This window comes from Rhinopithecus roxellana, chromosome 14, assembly GCF_007565055.1.
Source record: "Rhinopithecus roxellana isolate Shanxi Qingling chromosome 14, ASM756505v1, whole genome shotgun sequence".
Taxonomy (NCBI): domain Eukaryota; kingdom Metazoa; phylum Chordata; class Mammalia; order Primates; family Cercopithecidae; genus Rhinopithecus; species Rhinopithecus roxellana.
In genome coordinates, this window is record NC_044562.1 from 104,639,389 (window position 1) to 104,661,450 (window position 22,062).

General features: G+C 39.3%; 1 protein-coding gene across 5 annotated transcripts in view; it reads left to right on the forward strand.

The window, feature by feature from the left end:
• ITGB6 (integrin subunit beta 6) overlaps positions 1-22,062 on the forward strand; it is an 86,453-nt gene that overhangs the window by 37,218 nt on the left and 27,173 nt on the right. For all 5 annotated transcript variants that reach the window (XR_749675.2, XM_010379106.2, XM_030916987.1 and 2 more), the window contains 3 exons: positions 15,484-15,573; positions 19,380-19,514; positions 19,728-20,145. Coding sequence is in view for 4 of the 5 variants with exons in the window: in XM_010379106.2 (XP_010377408.2) it covers positions 15,484-15,573; positions 19,380-19,514; positions 19,728-20,145 (643 nt within the window). In the remaining variant the exon portion in view is untranslated. The remainder of the gene's footprint in view (positions 1-15,483; positions 15,574-19,379; positions 19,515-19,727; positions 20,146-22,062) is intronic.

Here is a 22,062-nt window from a genome sequence, read left to right on the forward strand (position 1 = left end):
CCCTAGGACTTTTTTTTTTTTTTTTTTGCCTCTGTGCTTTTGCTACTTCCTACATTTCTTTCAAAATCTAGCCTTTGAGTTTGAAAGTCATTACAGCCACAACCCTTTTTCTCCTTTTCTTTTTGCTCTGGGTAGAAAAGTGCTCTATAATCTCTAAACCCTTATAATAAGTGTTCTATAATCTCTAAGTCCATATAGAGACATAGGCATGTGAATATATATGTGGCATTATTATCTTAAATTTCTAATAAGATTCCCACCCTCACTTGCTGCTGGCATTTGCACTAGTTTCTCTGGCAGAGGCCTAGTGGAGAAGAGTGAACAGTGGCTATAGAGTCAAGACCTATTTCTACCATGTATTCCATCTGTGACTGGACAAGGTACTTAACCTGTCCAGTTAAAACTAAGGCTTTAGGTTAAAGAAATCAAAAGAACCCTAGTCCAGTGTTATGGATTGAATCATGTCAGGCTCCCCCTTTAAAAAATATGTTAAAGATCTAATGCCCAGTACCACAGAATGTGACCTTATTTGGAAGCAGGTAGTGGTAGGAGGCAGGTTTGGGGTACTTTTAGCCTTGTCTAAACTGAGGGTTCCCTGAGCCAACAAGCCCTAGAGTAGGTAAAAAGCAATGGGTTCCACTCCCCATGCATTCCTGCCACTATTCCAAGGCTCTAACAAGGTCTCTCCAAGAGCCTTGGGTTTCTGAGGATGCAGGAGGTGCTTGGGGATGTCAAAAGGCTCGTGAGGACCTCTCAATACTGTTGTAAGGCCCCTGAGTTGGCAATTGCAACTCTTGAGGAAGGGGAGAGACATAGAAAGAAGCAGATGAGATTCCTGTGAGAGCCAAGGAGTCTGCCGGTCTACACCTCCCTTGGCTTTGTCCTCAGGTAGAGGAATCCATTAGGAGCTGATGACTCTTTGTGGTCAAATACCCAACAGAACTGAGCCCCTTTCAGAATTACCTGCACTTTCTGCAATTTAAGTGGCATCTTGATTACCCGGAAGCATCCCCTCGATGACAACAACAATGAATCCTTCTCTATGCATTTGTCTTGGAATAGTCATACATTCTGTTGGCCCATTTCTATTGGGGGGCTAGACCTAGGAGTAGAATTGCTAGGTCATACAGTGTGCTTATGTTCAGCTTTAGTAGTTACTGCCAACTAGTTTTCCAAAATAGTTGTACCAGTTTACACTTCTACTACAAGTGTATGAGAGCATTGTCAGTTTTTTTTTAAATTTTAGCCATTCTAGTGAAGTGAGTGCACAGTGGCATCTCATTGTGGTTTTAATGTATTTTCCTCTAGAGATGCCTGATGTTGAACACTTCACATACTGATTTGCCACTTGCATATCCATTTTTATTAAGATGCCTTCTTCTTATTGCTATGTAGAATCGTTTAGATATTCTGGCCCCATGTCCTTGGTTAGATGCAGGTACCACAGGTATTTTCCTTCCACTCAGTGCCTCCTTCTCATACTCTTAAAGGCATCTTTTGAGAAGAAAATTCTTAATTTTTAAAAACAAATTTTTCGAGCAGTTTTAGGTTCACAGCAAAATTGAGTGGAAGGTATAGAGAGATTTCCCATATACCTCTTGTCTCCATAAATGTATAGCCTTCCCTATTATCATCATCTCCCACCACAGTAGAACATCTGTCATAACTGATGAACCTACATTGATACATCATTATCACCCAAAGTCCAGAGTTTACGTTAGGGTTCACTCTTGGTGTTGTACACTTTAGGAGTTATGTACAATTATTATGCATCCACCTTTGTAGTATCATACAGAGTAGTTTCACTGCTCTAAAACTTCTCTGTGCTCTGCCTATTCCTCCCTCTCTTACTGACCCCCAACCTCTGGCAACCACTCATTTTTTACTGGCTCCACAGTTTTGCCTTTTCCAAAATGCCATATAGTAGAAATGCTACTGTATTAGTCTGTTCTCACATTGCTATAAAGAACTACCCGGAACTGGGTAATTTATAAAGACAAGAGGTTTAATTGACTCAGAGTTCTGCAGGCTATACAGGAAGCATGGCTGGGGAGGCCTCAGGAAACTTACAATCATGGAAGAATGTGAGGGAAAAGCAGGCATGGAGAAGGAGGAAGAGAGAAGGGGGAGTTGCTACATGCTTTTAAACACCAGATCTCATGAGAGTTCACTCACTATTATGAGAACAGCAAGGGGAAACTTTGCCCCCATGATCCAGTCACCTCCAACCAGGCCCCTTCTTCAACATTGGGGATTACAATTCAACATGAGATTTGGGCAAAGACACAAATCCAAACCATACCAACTACCATATGTAGCCTTTTCAGATTGGCTTCTTTCACTTAATAATATGCATTTAAACTTCCTCCATCTTCTCATAGCTTGATAACTCATTTCTTTGTAGCTCTGAATCATGCTTCATTTGATGAATACACCATAGCTTTTTTTTCTTTTTAACCTATTCACCTACTAAAGGACATCTTGGTGGCTTCTAGTTTTGGCAATTATGAATAAAGCAGGTATAAACATCTATGTACAGGATTTTGTGTGGACATAAGTGTTCAACTTTTTTTTTAATACTTTAAGTTCTAGGGTACATATGCACAAAGTGCAGGTTTGATACACAGGTATACATGTGCCATGTTGGTTTGCTGCACCCATCAACTCATCAATTACATTAGGTATTTCTCCTAATGCTATCCTTCCCCCAGTCACTGACAGACCTCAGTGTGTGATGTTCCCCGCCCTGTGTCCAGATGATCTCATTGTTCAATTTCCACCTATGAGTGAGAACATTCAGTGTTTGGTTTTCTGTTCTTGTGATAGTTTGCTGAGAATGATGGTTTCCAGCTTCATCCATGTCCCTGCAAAGGACATGAACTCATCCTTTTTTATGGCTGCATAGTATTCCATGGTGTATATGTGCCACATTTTCTTAATCCAGTCTATCATTGATGGGCATTTGGGTTGGTTCCAAGTCTTTGCTATTGTGAATAGTGCCGCAATAAACATACGTGTGCATGTGTCTTTATAGTAGCATGATTTATAATCCTTTGGGTATATACCCAGTAATGGGATGGCTGGGTCAAATGGTATTTCTAGTTCTAGATCCTTAGGTAATCGCCACACTGTCTTCCACAATGGTTTAATTTACACTCCCACCAACAGTATAAAAGTGTTCCTATTTCTCCACATCCTCTCCAGCACCTGTTGTCTCCTGACTTTTTAATGATTACCATTCTAACTGGTGTGAGATGGTATCTCATTGTGCTTTCGATTTGCATTTCTCTGATGACCATTGATGATGAGTATTTGTTCACGTGTCTGTTGGCTGCATAGATGTCTTCTTTTGAGAAGTGTCTGTTCATATCCTTTGCCCACTTTTTGATGGGGTTGTTTGTTTTTTCTTGTAAATTTGAGTTCTTTGTAGATTCTGGATATTAGCCTTTTGTCAGATGGATAGATTGCAAAAATTTTCTCCCACTCTGTAGGTTGCCTGTTCACTCTGATGGTAGTTTCTTTTACCGTGCAGAAGCTCTTTAGTTTAATTAGATCCCATTTGTCTATTTTGGCTTTTGTTGCCATTGCTTTTGGTGTTTTAGTCATGAAGTCCATGCCCATGCCTATATCCTGAATGGTATTGCCTAGGTTTTCTTCTAGAGTTTTTATAGTGTTAGGTTTAACATTTAAGTCTTTAATCCATCTTGAATTAATTTTTGTATAAAGTATAAGGAAGGGATCCAGTTTCAGCTTTCTACTTATGGCTAGCCAATTTTCCCAGCACCATTTATTAAGTAGAGAATCCTTTCCCCATTTCTTGTTTTTGTCAGGTTTGTCAAAGATCAGATGGTTGTAAATGTGTGGTGTTATTTCTGAGGCCTCTATTCTGTTCAGTTGGTCTATACATCTGTTTTGGTACCAGTACCATGCTGTTTGGTTACTGTAGCCTTGTAGTATAGTTTGAAGTTGGGTAGCATGATGCCTCCAGTTTTGTTCTTTTTGCTTAGGATTGTCTTGGCAATGCAGGCTCTTTTTTGGTTCCATAAGAACTTTAAAATAGTTTTTTCTCATTCTGTGAAGAAAGTCATTAGTAGCTTAATGGGGATGGCATTGAACCTATAAATTACTTTGGGCAGTATGACCATTTTCATGATATTGATTCTTCCTACCCATGAGCATGGAATGTTCTTCCATTTGTTTGTGTCCTCTTTGTTTTTTGAGATGGAGTGTCGCTCTGTCACCCAGGCTGGAGTGCATTGGCACCATCTCTGCTCGCTGAAAGCTCCATCCCCCAGGTTCATGCTGTTCTCCTGCCTCAGCCTCCCAAGTAGCTGGGACTACAGGTGCCCACCACCATGCCTGGCTAATTTTTTTGTATTTTTTTTTTTTTAGTAGAGATGGGGTTTCACAGTGTTAGCCAGGATGGTCTCGATCTCTTGACCTCGTGGTCCACCTGCCTCGGCCTCCCAAAGTGCTGGGATTACAGGCATGAGCCACCACGACCAGCCTGTTTGTGTCCTCTTTTATTTCGTTGAGCAGTGGTTTGTAGTTCTCCTTGAAGAGGTCCTTCACATCCCTTGTAAGTTGGATTCCTAGGTATTTTATTCTCTTTGTAGCAATTGTGAATGGGAGTTCACTCATGATTTGGATCTCTGTTTGTTTGTTAATGGTGTATAGGAATGCTTGTGATTTTTGCACATTGATTTTGTATCCTGACTTTGCTGAAGTTGCTTATCAGCTTAAGGAGATTTTGGGCTGAGATGATGGGGTTTTCTAAATACACAATCATGTCATCTGCAAACAGGGACAATTTGACTTCCTCATTTCCTAGTTCAATACCCTTTATTTCTTTCTCTTGCCTGACTACCCTGACCAGAATTTCCAACACTATGTTGAATAGGAGTGGTCAGAAAGGTCATTCTTGTCTTGTCCCAGTTTTCAGAGGGAATGCTTCCAGTTTTTGCCCATTCAGTATGGTATTGGCTTTTGGTTTGCCATAAATAGCTCTTATTATTTTGAGATACATTCCATCAATACCTAGTTTATTGAGAGTTTTTAGCATGAAGGGTTGTTGAATTTTGTCAAAGGCCTTTTCTGCCTCTGTTGAGATAATCATGTGGTTTTTGTCGTTGGTTCTGTTTATTTGATGGATCATGTTTATTGATTTGTGTATGTTGAACCAGCCTTGCATCACAGGGATGAAGCCCACTTGATCATGGTGGATAAGCTCTTTGATGTGCTGCTGGATTCGGTTTGCCAGTATTTTATTGAGGATTTTCGCATCAATGTTCATCAGGGATATTGGTCTAAAAATCTCTTTTTTATTGTGTCTCTGCCAGGCTTTGTTATCAGGATGATGTTGGCCTCATAAAATGAGTTAGGGAGGATTCCCTCTTTTTCTGTTGATTGGAGTAGTTTCAAAAGGAATGGTATCAGCTCCTATTTGCACCTCTGGTAGAATTTGGCTGTGAATTCATCTGGTCCTGGGCATTTTTGGTTGGTAGGCTATTAATTACTATCTCAATTTCAGAACTTGTTATTAGTTGATTCAGGTATTCAACTTCTTCCTGGTTTAGTCTTGGGAGGGTGTATGTGTCCAGGAATTTATCCATTTCTTTTATGTTATTCTAGCTTATTTGCATTGAGGTGTTTATAGTATTCTTTGATGGTAGTTTTTATTTCTGTGGGATTGGTAGTGATATCCTGTTTATCATTTTTTCTTGTGTCTGTTTGATTCTTCTCTCTTTTCTTCTTTATTAGTTTGGCTAGTGGTCTATCAATTTAGTTGATCTTTTCAAAAAACCAGCTCCTAGATTCATTGACTTTTTGAAGGGGTTTTTGTGTCTCTCTTTCAGTTCTGCTCTGATCTTAATTATTTCTTGCCTTCTACTAGCTTTTGAGTTTGTTTGCTCTTGCTTCTCTAGTTCTTTTAATTGTATTGATAGGGTGTCGATTTTAGATCTTTCTTGCTTTCTCTTGTGGGCTTTTAGTGCTATAAATTTCCCTCTACACACTGCTTTAAATGTGTCCCAGAGATTCTGGTACATTGTGCCTTCGTTCTCATTGGTTTCAAAGAACATCTTTATTTCTGCCTTCATTTCGTTATTTACCCAGTAGTCATTCAGGAGCAAGTTGTTCAGTTTCCATGTAGTTGTGCATTTTTGAGTGAGTTTCTTAATCCTGAGTTCTCATTTTATTGTACTGTGGTCTGAGAGACTGTTCATTGTGATTTCTGTCCTTTCCATTTGCTGAGGAGTGCTTTACTTCCAATTATGTGGTCAATTTTAGAATAAGTGCAATGTGGTGCTGAGAAGAATGTATATTCTGTTGATTTGGGGTGGAGAGTTCTGAAGATATGTGGTCTACTTGTTGCAGAGCTGAGTTCAGGTCCTGGATATCCTTGTTAAGCTTCTGTCTCATTTATCTGTCTAACATTGACAGTGGGGTGTTAAAGTCTCTCATTATTATTATATGAGTGTCTAAGTCTCTTTGTAGGTCTCTAAGGACTTGTTTTATGAATCTGGGTGCTCCTGTATTAGGTGCATATATATTTAGGATAGTTAGCTCTTCTTGTTGAATTGATCCCTTTACCATTATGTAATGGCCTTCTTTGTCTTTTTTGATCTTTGTTGGTTTAAAGTCTGTTTTATCAGAGACTAGGATTGTGCTTTTTATGCTTTCCATTTGCTTTGTAGATCTTCCTCCATCCCTTTATTTTGAGCCTATGTGTGTCTTTGCACGTGAGATGGGTCTCCTGAATACAGCACACTGATGGGTCTTGACTCTTTATCCAATTTGCCAGTCTGTGTCTTTTAATTGGAGCGTTTAGTCTCTTTACATTTAAGGTTAACATTGTTATGTGTGAATTTGATCCTGTTATTATGATGTTCGCTGGTTATTTTGTCTGTTAATTGATGCAGTTTCTTCATAGCATCGATGTTCTTTACAATTTGGTGTATTTTTGCAGTGGCTCGTACCAGTTGTTTCTTTCCATGTTTAGTGCTTCCTTCAGGAGCTCCTTGTAAGGCAGGCCTTGTGGTGACAAAATCTCTCAGCATTTGCTTGTCTGTAAAGGATTTTATTTCTCCTTCACTTATGAAGCTTAGTTTAGCTGGATATGAAATTCTGGGTTGAAAATTCTCTTCTTTAAGAATGTTGAATATTGGCTCCCACTCTCTTCTGGCTTGTAGAGTTTCTGCTGAGAGATCCACTGTTAATCTGATGGGCTTCCCTTTGTGGGCAAACCGACCTTTTTCTCTGGCTGCTCTTAACACTTTTTCCTTCATTTCAACTTTGGTGAATCTGACAATTGTGTGTCTTGGAGTTGCTCTTCTCAAGGAGTATCTTTGTAGTGTTCTCTGTATTTCCTGAATTTGAATGTTGGCCTGCCCTGCTATGTTGGAGAAGTTCTCCTGGATAATATCCTAAAGCATGTTTTACAACTTGGTTCCATTCTCCCCATCACTTTCACGTGCACCAATCAAACATAGATTTGGTCTTTTCACATAGTCCCATATTTCTTGGAGGCTTTGTTCATTTCTTTTTACTCTTTTTTCTCTAACCTTGTTTTCTCACTTTATTTTATTAATTTGATCTTAAATCACTGATACCCTTTCTTCCACTTGATCAAATTGGCTATTAAAGCTTGTGCATGCGTCATGAAGTTCTTGTGCCATGGTTTTCAGCTTCATCAAGTCATTTAAGGCCTTCTCTACGCTGTTTATTCTGGCTAGCCATTTGTCTAATCTTTTTTCAAGGTTTTTAGCTTCCTTGCGATGGGTTCGAACATCTTCCTTTAGCTCAGAGAAGTTTGTTATTACCAACCTTCTGAAGCCTACTTCTGTCAACTCGTCAAAGTTATTCTCCATCCAGCTTTGTTCCGTTGCTGGTGAGGAGCTGTGATCCTTTGGAGGAGAAGAGGCACTCTGATTTTTAGAATTTTCAGCTTTTCTACTCTGGATTCTCCCCATCTTTGTGGTTTTATCTACCTTTGGTCTCTGATGTTGGTGACCTACAGATGGGGTTTTGGTATAGATGACCTTTTTGTTGATGTTGATGCTATTCCTTTTGTTTGTTAGCTTTCCTTCTAACAGTCAGGTCCCTCAGCTGCAGGTCTATTGGAGTTTGCTGGAGGTCCACTCTAGACCCTGTTTGTCTGGATATCACAACCAGAGGCTGCAGAACAGCCAATATTGAAGAACAGCAAATATTGCTGCCTGATCCTTCTTCTTGAAGCTTTGTTCCAGAGGGGCAGTCGCCTATGTGAGGTGTCTGTCAGCTCCTACTGGGAGATGTCTCCCAGTTAGGCTACACAGGGAACAGGGACCCGCTTGAGAAGGCAGTCTGTCTGTTCTCAGACCTCAAACACCATGCTGGGAGAACAAGTGCTCTCTTCAGAGCTATCAGACAGGGACGTTTAAGTCTGCAGAAGTTTGCTGCCTTTTGTTCAGCTATGCCCTGCCCACAGATGTGGAGTCTAGAGGCAGTAGGCCTTGTTGAGCTGCCGTGGTCTCCACCCTGTTTGAGCTTTCTGGCCGCTTTGTTTACCTACTCAAGCCTCAGCAATGGCAGACGCCCCTCCCCCAGCCAGGCTGCTGTCCCGCTGATTGATCTCAGACTGCTGCACTAGCAGTGAGCAAGGCTCTGTGGGTGTGGGAGCCACTTAGCCAGGTATGGGAGAGAATCACCTTGTCTGCCAGTTGCTAAGGCCTTGGGAAAAGCACAGTATTTGTGTGGGAATGTCCCGTTTTTCCAGGTAGTCTGTCATGGCTTCCCTTGGCTAGGAAAGGGAAATCCCCCGACCCTTTGCACTTCGTGGGTGAGGTGATGCCCTGCCCTGCTTTGGCTTGCCCTCTGTGGGCTGCACCCACTGTCCAGCCAGTTCCAGTGAGATGAGCTAGGTACCTCAGTTGAAAATGCAGAAATAACCCATCTTCTGTGTTGATCATGCTGGGAACTGCAGATCGGAGCTGTTCCTATTCAGCCATTGTGGAAGTATTCAGCTCTTTTTGGTAAATTCCAAAGAGTCTGATCACTGGATCATATGGTAAGTGTTTGTTTTGTTTTGCAAGAAACTACCACACTGTCTTTTGTAGTGGCTGAATCATTTTGCATTCTCACAAGCAATGAATGAGAATTCCTGCTGCTGCATATCCTAGTCAGCATTTGGTGTTGTCAGTGTTCTGGATTTGGGCCATTCTAATACACGCATAATGGTATTTCATTGTTGTTTAATTTGCATTTCCCTGCTGACATTTAATGTGGAGTATCTTTTCATATGCCTATTTGCCATCTCTGTATCTTCTTTGGTAATATGTCTGTTAATGTCTTTGGCTCCTTTTTTAATTGGAATGTTTGTTTTCTTGTTGAGTTTTAAGAGTTCTTTGTATATTTTGGTAATACTCCTGTAGTAGATGTGTATTTTGCAAATATTTTCTTCCAGTCCCTGACTTGTTTTCATGTTCTCTTGACATCGTCTTTCACAGAGTAGAAGTTTTTTATTTTAAGTCCAGCTTACCAATTTTTCTTTCATGGATTGTGCTTTTGGTGTTATATCTAAAAAGTCATCAATAAACTCAAGGTCATCTAGATTTTTCTACCGTTATCTTTTTGGAGTTTTATTGTTTTGCATTTTACATTTAGGTCTGTGATCATTTTGAGCTAATGTTTGTGAAGAGTGTAATAATGTGTCTAGATTTTTTTTTCATGTGGATGTCCAGTTGTTCAAGCACCGTTTGTTGAAAAGACTATCCTTGTTCCATTGTGTTGCCTTTGCTTCTTTGTCAAGGATCAATTGACCATATTTATGTGGGTCTATTTCTGGGCTCTCTATTCTGTTACATTTGTCTGACAATTCCTTTGTCAATACCACACTCTTTGGATTGCTGCAGCTTTATAGTAAGTCTTGAAGTCAGATAGTGTCAGTCCTCCAACTTTGTTCATCTTCAGTGTTGAGTTGGCTATTCTGGATCTTTTGCCTCTCCATATAAACTTTAGAATCAGTTTGTTAATACCCACAAAATAATTTGATGGCATTTTGATTGGCATTGCATTGAATCTATACTGTGTATCCATAAATGAAATTATTAATTTTAAGTCTTATTTATGAATCTTTTCCTTTACGGGTAGTGCTTTTTCTATCCTACTTAAGATATTCTTGTTAACCATAAGGCCATGAAGATAACTCCCCTGACTTCTACAGTGATAAAAGTCAAAATAGTGGTTGTGCTTTTGTGGGGAAGAGTAATGACTGGAAGGCAATACAAGGGAAGATACCAGGGGGCTGGTTATATTCTATTTCCCTTTCTTTCTTTTCTTTCTTCTTTCTTTCTTTCTTTCTTTCTTTCTTTCTTTCTTTCTTTCTTTCTTTCTTTCTTTCTTTCTTTTTTTCTCTTTCTTTCTTTCTTTTCCTTCTTTCCATTCTTCCTTCCTTCCTTCCTCCCTCCTTTCCTTTCCTTTCTCTCTTTTTTTTTTCTGAGGCAAGGTCTCACTCTGTCACCCAGGCTGGAATGCAGTGGCTGCAGCCTCAACCTCCCAAACTCAAGCAATCTTCCCACCTCAGCCTTCCAGTAGCTGGGACTGCAGGTGCACACCAACATGCCAGGCTAATTTTTGTATTTTTTGTAGAGATGGGGTCTCACTATGTTACCTGGCTGGTCTCGAACTCCTGGGCTTGAGTGATATACCCACCTCAGCCTCCCAAAGTGTTGGGATTACAGGCATGAGCCACTGAGCCCAGCTTATATTCTATTTATTGATTTTTCTGGGTGATGGTATTTGCTTGTTTACTCTTTAAATATTTCTTGAACTATATACTTATTACTGGCACAATCTGTATGTTATGCTGCCATTAAAGTTTATAAGAAAGAAAAAGAGAGAGAGAAACAGGGGGAGAGAGAGAGACAGAGAGAGAGAGAATGCACTGCAAGGAGCTGCTAACTAAAGAGATAAAAAGTAATGAAAAAAATACTTAGAAAGATTAGAAGAGAAATTTGTGAGCAGACTATATAACATCATATATTCTCAGTCTATGCAAGCCAATCTTTTAGTAAATGTATTTCAGTAGAATACATATAGTAAGTCTATTTACAGATTAGAAACACTGATGTTGGTTAATAATATAATATTGAAAACAAACAGTGCTGTGAGCATAAAATAAAGTAACATTAGTGACATATTAGTGAGGCTTCATAAAGAGAGTTAAGCAAACAGAGTCTAAAGGGAAGTAGCCGGCTGCTCTGAGCACTTGGTTTTACAAATTCTTTATTAAAATGTGATAGATTTCATCATTAAACATCATATATGTGCATCAAAATATCACACTGTACCCCATAAATGTGAACAGTTTATTTATCCATTAAAATAATAATAAAAGCAAGAAAAACATTGCTGCTAGCTGATACATGACCACTTGACTTGTGACTTCTCACCCTCAAATGAGGGGCATGCGTCACATGGTCTCTATCAAATGAGGGCTACTGAGCTCTGAGGTGGGAGGGGTCTCTGAGACTATAGTAGAAATGTCATAAGATTAGGCTATAAGGGCCCACTAGAGTCACTGTCCAAAGCAGAAACCAAATCAAGGTACCCAGCAAGGATACAGTTAATATGAAACACTGACCCAGCAGACATCCAGGTTCTGAAGAGCTAACCACACAGTAGGTGTAGTTGGAGCAGGAACAGGGGTAACATCAGGAGCTTCCTTTTCTGCAGGACAGAAAGCCAGAATATCACCAAAGCCAGAGAGGCTCTGTAAGGTCCTCAACACGAGTCTTGTTGAAGAGAAGGCCAACCAACAGCCTGTCCACAGTTAACCAGGCAGCAGGTGCGTGACCGCATGTTCCTCTGCCCTGAGCCAAGCAGGAGTGCACACCTGACAGCTGGTTCTGGCAGCCAGACACTGAGAGGCACCAAACTGGGAGTCCCTCTCTGAGAGGAGCCCAGGATGTGCAGGTGGGAATGCAGGTGATTTCCTCTGTATCACACCTGCCTGCTAAATAGCTCTCTGTCGGTTTCTTATCCTTTCTCTTCCACAAAGAGGAGATTTCCAGGGAACAAATGCAGACTGTTAGATACATACATAATCTTTTTGGAGATGGGGCCGAGTGAAGAGATAAATAGGGCTTGAAGAAGGAAGTTAAGAAAACTAAGGTAATCAGAAAGAATGAGTGAGAAAAGCAACCTCAGGAACTTCTGGGTGGTATGGTAGGGAGGACGAGGAAAATCCATAATTAGGATAATCTGCAGATAGATAACAGAGAATTCAGGCCCAAGCATCAGAGCTTGCATTTCTAATCAGCTCATGCAACATCATGTTTGCAGTGTTCACCATTTCTAATATCCAAGCATCATCTTTTAGAGTCACAAATACTATAATTCATCACATCCAGGCATGCAAAATCATCCTTTTTCTAACATTAAACATGTTTAATTACAACAATTTATAATAGTGCGTTAAGACTTTAATGAAAGGAAAGCATTTGACACATGATATTTACAGTAATCATAATACTACAATATTTAAAGTATAAATTTTGACAGTGTTAGAGCAGGAAGCCAAATTGTCCATATTTTTAGTTAATTATTTGAAATGCTTTTGAGGGGACTCAGCATCCAGAAATTAATAGTTTTCCTCTGCGCAACTGTCAGTGTCACCACTGGTTACTGCTACTGGCTGCCAACCCTTTTATATTGTCACTCTAGTGGCAGTCAGCGATTAATGCTAACCACTTGTCCTAATAGCCAAATGCCAAATGTCATACCACATGCAGGATTATAATTATGCTTTAGGAAGTGGATGGGTTTGGCTTTGTTAGCCAAGAATTAACCACAAATTTGGAGGCCACTTGAACCAGTGCTTGCAGAATGTATCTGTGACACCTCAGTGTTGGGGTTCTCAGGATGTTTTTCAAGGATAGCAGTTTTGTAGAAAGCTAAGAGCCTTGAAATCCTTTTCCTAAGGGACCTAAACCTTTCTTTGTCAAGTTGAAAGGTTCCCTCTGCCATCTCTTCTGGGATCAGTCAAATTTACACACATTCCAGCTTCACTTAAGTGGAATTCAAGTTCCTGTGTAGGTATTCACCATTAACCACATGTTACGTGCTTCACAGCCCTTTGTGACATGTGTTTATTTGAAAAGGTAAGTCCGTAAACCAGTGCCCTCCTTGTACTTTACAAGTTTTCCCTGACTCAGGGAAACAAAAGGGGGTCCTCCATCATCAGGGACACAGAGTAAGGTAAGGAATGTTACCTGGATTCCTGCCCACAGCCCCCTCAATAATAAAACAGTGTCAAGGCAGAGCAGCATCTCACACTGTTAAGAGTTCAGATTTTGCCAGGCTCAGTGGCTCACACCTGTAATCCTGACACTTTGGAAGGCGGAGGTGAGAGCATTGCTTGAGCCTAGGAGTTCGAGGCTACAGTGAGCTATTATCAGGCCATTCACTGCACTCCAGCCTGGGCAACAGAGTGAGACCCTGTCTCTAAAAATAAAAATTAACAGCAGCAAAAACAGAATTTAGATTTCTACTGACTTCACACTTCAACACAATCATGACCACTGAAATAAGAGGAACATTACAAACCCTCAAATCAAAACCAAAGCCCATTTTTCCACATAAGTGTAGAAAGTGTGGACTCACCCAAGGACCCACTTATAGCAAGTGCCCGGGACACCTTGCATGTTTTCTGTGTTTCCCTGGCTTCATTTGTTCCTCTGCTTGGTTCCTTTTGTCCTAATTTATTTTCTTGGTATCACTATTATAATTAATGATAATTATCCATTCTAATTTAGGTTTTTTGCATTTTCTAAAACACTTAAATCTTCTTTAAATAAGATAGAATATCATTATGTTTGAACTATATGAGATACCCTAAATCCTTCAGTCAAAGCTTACTTACTTTTTTCTACATACAATTTTAATAAATTCAGTCATCCAATTTCATAGCACACAGCAACTCGGAAGACCACAGCTGACAGAAGGAGTGGTTGTTGACATAGTACAGTATAGCAAACCTACTTAGTAGATGTTGAATGCAACAGTAAATAGATAAATGAGTAAACTAGTAGGTGAGTAAGACCTTAGAGCTCACCAAGGAGAAGGTAGAAATCATTTAAAAACACATATAAGAAGCAACAACGTAACAGTCAGGGTCCACTTGATATGGGTGTGACCTCTCTGGAGGTTTCAAAAGCCTTTGATGATTATAGAACCACAGTTTATTTATTATGATTTTTTTTGAGACAGGGTCTCACTTGGTCACCCAGGGTGGAGTGCAGTGGTACCGTATCAGCTCACTGCAGCCTCAACCTCCTGGGCTTAAGTGATCCTCCTGCCTCAGCCTCCAAGTAGCTGGGACCACAGGAGTGCCACCACACCCAGATAATTTTTGTATTTTTAGTAGAGATGGGGTTTCACCATGTTGGCCAGGCTGGCCTCGAACTCCTGAGCCCAAGTGATCTGCCTGCCTTGACCTCCCAAAGTGCTGGGATTACAGATGTGAGGCAGCATGCCTAGCAAAACTATAGTTAATATTGATAAGTAATAACTCCATTCCTTCAAGAAAAAAGCCAAAGTATTTTGAGGAGTCTTTGTTTAAGAAGGCAGGTATGTGTATCACACACCTTAGAAAACTTTTCATTTGAAAACAACAAAATTTAAAACATAAAACTCCAGGGTGGGGGAAATTTCCAGCTGTCTGGAAAATTCCCTTCTTTGCCGTGCCTCATTCCATGCCCATGCCCACGCCCAATGCCTGGAGTGATGATGAACTCATATTGCTAGTTCTCAGGTGGGAATGACGCCTCAGGAAAAAACACTGTGGGTAAAGAATGCTTTCTGCACTAGTTTCTGACTCACTCCATGGTGATGTGGTGGGAGCAATTCCAACCAACCCCAGCACAGTGCTAGCACCCTGAAAGAGAGCGCATTACCAGAGGAAGGGAGAGCTCAGTGCAAGCATCCAATAATTCACTCTCTTTCTCCACCAAGCTGTTACTCCGTAAGACCTCTTAACTGAATGACTTACAGAGCGACCTGATTCCCCTCATTGCCTGTGTGCACCAAACCTTGGTTTCTGCAACTTTACAAAAAGAGAAGTTCCTGGTCGTGTGCTGAGAACGTTTTGGACAAAGGATGCTTCACAAATGGAAGACGTTATATAAATGTTACTATTATTTGAGACTTGACTCCTCTGGAGACAAAAATCACAGCCCTAGACCATGGCAATCACAGCCCTTGACCATGGCAACCACAGACCCTAGATTTCCCCAGTGCTAACTCCCTCCGGTCCATTTTCCACTTGAGCACAGGAAGCAGCACAAAGTAAAGGCTACAGTTTCAGGAGAAAAGCAGATTTGTTATCATGAACCTGTTTTCCCCAGCCAGTTATATAGAGGCAATCATAGCCAGCAGGCTCAAACCCACACTTTTCTCCATTACTGTGAGGAAACAAAGATTGACTTACTCTTTTTCTGTTTACAGAATTACGCAAAACTTATTCCTGGAGCTACAGTAGGGCTACTTCAGAAGGACTCCGGAAACATTCTCCAGCTGATCATCTCAGCTTATGAAGTAGGATATTTTACAGCTGGCATCTTTTTTGCATTTCTTTGGTATTCAAAAACTAAGATGTGATTTAGGCAGTTAAATGTTAGTTACTTGTTGGTAGAGAGAGTGCTTATCCAAAAAACGTCTCTGTATGAATGCAATCAAAATATAAATTTTGTTCATTTTGCTTGCTGATCTTCTTCCTGGAAGGTGGAACTGAAGATAGAAAAATCATAAAACTGATCATAAAGTTGAGGTTGTTTTTATAATAATAAGCAACAGCAACATTGTTGCCAGCAAAATTTTAAAGCCTCCATGAGTCACACAATTAAGCTCTCCTCTGTCTGAAAAAAATGAAGTTTAAATTGCCAGTGAGTGACAGAGTTATGTAGAGAGCTAACTCCACAAGCTTGACGATACTAGGTCATAACTCAAGCAAAAATACAAGTGCTGGCTGTGCACCAAAACACCGGTACACAAGGAATGCCACTTTTTAGTTTCTATACTTTTGGGAACTAGGGACATTTTCCACTGGTTTATGAGTATGTGTGTAAATTTTTGCTTTGACTTTAGGAATTAGTACCTGAGGACAGCATTCCTCCCTTAAAATTAGAACATATACCTATGGTGCTGTTACGTTCTCATTCTTTGTCTCCATTTCATAATTCCGTAGTCAACAATGGATGGCCGGTTGTCAATTATTTTTAATTTTAGTTCCTAAATATCATCCCCCCCTTTTTTTGCCTTTATTGACAAAGAAATGCACATGCAGAGAAAGAAAGAAGAAGCCTTAAATTAGGATGGGAATGAAAAAAAGGAAAATTTTTAGTAAGGAGTAAAGCTCTAGTATTTACTCTAAACAGCAACTATGTAAGAACAAGTGAATAACAATTCTCCTGATTTTTGATGTTTTAAAATTACAAAAAAAAAATGGCCCATATGTAATATACGCCAACATTTAGCATGTACTGAACCAGCATTCCTTAAATAAAATGACATATCAGAATCAACATGGAAAGTTTTTTAAAATAGGCCTATCCAGATTCCTCTCACAGACATCTTTGAAGGACTTTAGGGGAAATGAGAGCTATATATTTCGGAAAGAAAAAAAAAGTTCCCAATAATTTTGACACTGGCCCACCAATTTTGAAACTACCCTGAAGGAAGAAAAGCAAGATATTCCTTCTCAAGTATTTAATTTCTTCAGAAAATAAAATACAGATGTGTCCATTAAAATTATAGGATGATGGTTTGGTTTGGTTTGGTTTGTTTTACTGATAGCCTCAGAAATTTCAGTTTTCTTAGGTCACATCAAATTAATCACCACATTAGCTCATGCTTGAAATTCTTCCAGACAGGAATGCTCGTCCACAAAACGCTATAAAAACCTTCCTCCCTCTCATGCAGTTATTAAAGTTTTAATTTGTAGAATCAAATAAAATCACACAGCAATCCTTCACTGTATCAGAATGCACTCCATTTTTTCGAACCCAATACTCTCAACAGTGTTGGCCACTAACATCTTCAGAGAAACTAAGCAGATTAGAAAACACTGAATTGTCAAAAATATTTCCCCCTCCAGCGAGAGCAGCCCCCATGCCTCTGCTTGCTCTGCCAGAGGTTACGGCTCACTTTATGATCTCAAATACTTAACGTAACTTACAGGATAGTTGAAATCAAGGCATTAAACATTTGAAGTAAGTCTTCTGTCCTTGTTTTACTATCTCAGAAATACTTAGAAGTGTCTATTATTCTTAAATGAAACCATCTTGCACTGGAGTTATTATTGGAACTTTATGATTCACAAGGCAAAGTTTGTAATGGATCCTGGCACTAGTTCAAATTATTTTTCTACTGTTATTTTTAAACGTATACTAGAAAGAATTTAAAAATATGAGGACCCATAGGCTGAATTTCTTTCTAGTCTATAAAAAGAGAGAGAAGGAAAGAGAATACTTTGAAAAAAAACGTAAAACGCTTCTGACTGACCTCTAGCAGGGCAGAGGTAGACAATTTGTGTTTATAACTTTGTGGCTACAAACTTCAGCTCAGTATTTTACAGTGCCACATTGATATTTTAAGAAATCTTAAATACCAATGTGTACTTATCTGATCATTATTCACTAATGTCCTTTCTTCCCTAATCGTATAGTAAAGGCTACCAAAATATCAGCAATCCCAAGGATAAGTTCCTCTGCTGGTGTTTAAATCCCAGGAGGGAATTGACTTGGTTTCTTTTGTTTTTCCTGGTTCGTAAGAGACGCTCAAAAAAATGAATGAATGAAACGATGAAAAATACAAATAAGCATTTATATCTTTTCTTTGGGAAATTCAGACTAAAATATTCGTAGTTAAATTTGCAATATGCTGTTAAATTATAATAATGCTGAAATTTCCTTTACTTAGATCAGATCATGTTATCCACTAGTCCTTATAATTGCTGTCACAGTCTTCTAGCTCATATCCCTTAATTTTTATTTAGCTCCCGACTTTATCTCCAACATTGCTTCTATTTTAATCTTATTATTTCGGTATAAGCAGATTTTGGAGGAAGGCAGGGTCATTTTACTATACATTTGGCAAAATTACACATAAGGTATCAAAGCATCTCATTTCTCCATAAATATATACACCATTACATACCCACACAAATTTAAAATAAAACAATTTTTAAAAAATTACACTTAAGGGAAATTTGAAGCTGAATATGCTTTTTAAATGCCAACAAGAAAATGGATATGTGGACTTAAACCTTTTGGATTAACTGAAGTATAAATTTATTTATAGTATTTTAAAATTGGTTTTATTCTGTTTTTTTATTTTTCATAATTTGGTTTGCTTCACCTACAATACAGACTTTTGTTTTATAAGTGAACAAGGAATAAAGAAAGTAAGATAATAAACTTCTTGAGGGCAGAAAGCTTTCTTATAGTATTCCCCAGACCTAACTCTACACTAAATGTGCAATAGGTACTAAATACATTCCAATATTGATTTTAAGGCACACTTTTCCCCCACATTTCAACATCTCTAAAATTGAGCTCCATCTTACAACTGATGGTGAGTTACAATCACCATTGTGGTGCCAGGCAGCAGTCATGATGTAGTTTTCATGGACAATTGTGATTGTACTCACTTTGATTAGTTAAAGGCATTGTTGCTACTTAAGCATTAAGTTTAATTGCTGTTTTAAGATATCTTTTAAAGTGTGTATTATGATTCGATATTGAAATGAAAAGTTTATCATGTATGCAGAAATGTACCAAAACAGAGCATCAGGGTATAAATTTGATATCAATGAAGCAAATATTCATTGGTGTAGGAATGACTTCAATTCTGGATTCTTTGCAAAGCAACAAACAGCTGGTTTATGGGAGCTAAGAAATCATGATACACATAAAGGAAGCTGTTGTTAAATTTTGTTACTGAGATATAAGCAAAAGAATTGCCTTTTATATGCCAATCTGCGCAACTCAGGGCAGGAGAATTTGCCAAATCCTTCAGAATGGATAAAATAATTTTCAAAGCAATGGTAGATGGATAGGACTGATTCATATGTTGTGCAGAACCATCTTGAGGTATTTTGTCATAGTTTAATGTCATAAGATAATGGTGTATCTTATAATTGTTGGCACCTTAGATTTGATAATATATAAAATGTATATATGATTGCTCACTTTCTTGCTTTTGATTGGTAATATACTGAATTCCTTTTGACACCCAATTTAGTTTTATTCATTTGTAGTTCAATGAACATGATTCACAGTTTCTTCTTCCGGCTATATTTTTGGGGTTGTGACTTCACTGAACTCTTTATATTGTAACTAAAGGAACTGCGGTCTGAGGTGGAACTGGAAGTATTAGGAGACACTGAAGGACTCAACTTGTCATTTACAGCCATCTGTAACAACGGTACATTCTTCCAACACCAAAAGAAATGCTCTCACATGAAAGTGGGAGACACAGTAAGTAGCTGGCCAATAGATCGTCTGAATAAATACCTGGATGGGTCAGAAGTTAGCTGAGCTCACTGAAGTTGGATTTTTTTCAAGAATTTTAAAAGCAATTTTCAAAGATTTTCTAGTAAATGCTTTTGGCAAAGCTGATTTCCGTGAAGCCTTGTTTCACCTCATGCATTTTGGTGGATGGAGGGAGATAATTAGTATTTTCTTTTCCAGGCTTCCTTCAACGTGACTGTGAATATCCCAAACTGTGAGAGAAGAAGCAGGCACATTATCATAAAGCCTGTGGGGCTGGGGGACGCCCTGGAATTACTTGTCAGTCCAGAATGCAACTGTGACTGTCAGAAAGAAGTGGAAGTGAACAGCTCCAAATGTCACCACGGGAACGGCTCCTTCCAGTGTGGAGTGTGTGCCTGCCACCCTGGCCACATGGGGCCTCGCTGTGAGTGTGGCGAGGACATGCTGAGCACAGATTCCTGCAAGGAGGCCCCAGATCATCCCTCCTGCAGTGGAAGGGGTGACTGCTACTGTGGGCAGTGTATCTGCCACTTGTCTCCCTATGGAAACATTTACGGGCCTTATTGCCAGTGTGACAATTTTTCCTGCGTGAGACACAAAGGGCTACTCTGCGGAGGTAGGCTATGTCGAAATTCATCTTACCCTGTAGCTACTCAAGTATCACAAGGGGGTTGGCATCCTCTGCACCTTCCACAGTTTCCTGGGCATAGTAGATGCTCAATAAATATTTGCTGATCAGCCTTAGACCACGGGTAACTGAATCTTCTCTTGTAGGTTTTCTGGGTCTAACATTCACTTGGGGTGAGATTTCTGCCAACTTAGCCTATGTCTATTTTGTTTCCCTAAGCGTAGGTGAAAGATTAAAGTGCCTTCTCTCTGGCTGTCACCCGGACTCTACACAAGTGCCTGTAATAGGAACTCCATTGCCTTCCAGGTTTTTCTGGACTAAGCTGCTGTGTCTGACTGACCTTTTAAATGTATATGACTTTGGAAAAGTGAAACTAGATAAACTGCTAAATGAGCATGCTACCAAGGATAAAGAGCACAAAAATATATTAAATGGGCTTTCAGGGCCTTCACTCATTCCACAAATATTTATTAAACACCTACTATGTGACACATACTAGGTTAGGCACTGGGCATAAGAAAGATGAGTAAGTGCATATGTGAAAAGGCTGCAGGAAGGACAAGGATGGAAAATTACTTGGAATATCTTGAGAAATTTGAGAAAAATTTAAAACAGAAATATGCATGTTTTAATATCCTATGTAGATGTAAAATCACTATAGTTTAAGGATATATTGCATATGACTGCTGTAAAATCATTCTTTTATATATATATATACACATATATATGTGTAATCTATTCAGAAAAGAATTACAAATATGTTAATATACTCTTTTTTTTTTTTTTTTGAGACGGAATCTGCTCTGTCGCCCAGGCTGGAGTGCAGTGGCCGGATCTCAGCTCACTGCAAGCTCCGCCTCCCGGGTTTACACCATTCTCCTGCCTCAGCCTCCAGAGTAGCTGGGACTACAGGCGCCCACCACCTCGCCCAGCTAGTTTTTTGTACTTTTAGTAGAGATGGGGTTTCACCGTGTTAGCCAGAATGGTCTCAATCTCCTGACCTCGTGATCCGCCCGTCTCGGCCTCCCAAAGTGCTGGGATTACAGGTTTGAGCCACCGCACCCAGCCTAATATACTCTTAAACAATATAAATTTGTCTTATAGATTGAAATATTAACTGAATGCTGAATTTAAGCTTCAGTGTCTCTGTTCTTCACACTATGTAAGCAGACAGCTATTCAAATCAGAAAGCCATTATCTTTACAGAAAACTAAGCAAGTTATGTTTTTAAAAGACAGTGTTAGGAACATATAAAAAAGACTAATTTGGGGGGGAAAAAGACCTGAAAGAAAGAAGCATCAAAGAATTCCAAGCTTTCTGAAAACCCTTTGATACCCTTAGAAGTGTACCTACCTTTCATTTCTTTGCTGCTGCTGTTGCAACCAATAAGTTCTTCTGAGAATATATGCCTTTTTCCCTCCAGAGAGTGAAAAATGTATGGTCTGTTCTGATCGAGACACATTTCTCTCCCTTTTCATCCAAAGGTTGATTTCCTGGTTTAATAGGTATGTTTCCAAACCCACATCAGTCCTCTTTTCACATGATGCAGATGGGGCACAATCTGAAGGTGACAAGAAGCCAGCCAAAGGCCGTCACCACATCACAGAGAGGATATATTGGGCAGAATCCCATATTGCATGTCTAATAGAAATCTTGTAATAAAATACATGTTCAAAACACTTGAAATTACCTTGCAAAAAGCCCTAAGTGTAATCTAACAAAATATAGTAGAGATACTAACACGACCTATATTTCACCCTTTAAATCTTGGATCAAAGAGATCTAAGGCAGTATAAAATTCTGAACTGTGTTTAGCAACAGAGCTTTCCTTGATGGTCTTTCCCTTTATTTTGTACCATGCATGAGGATCAGAAATAAACTAAAAAAGACTTGACTTGATCCGTG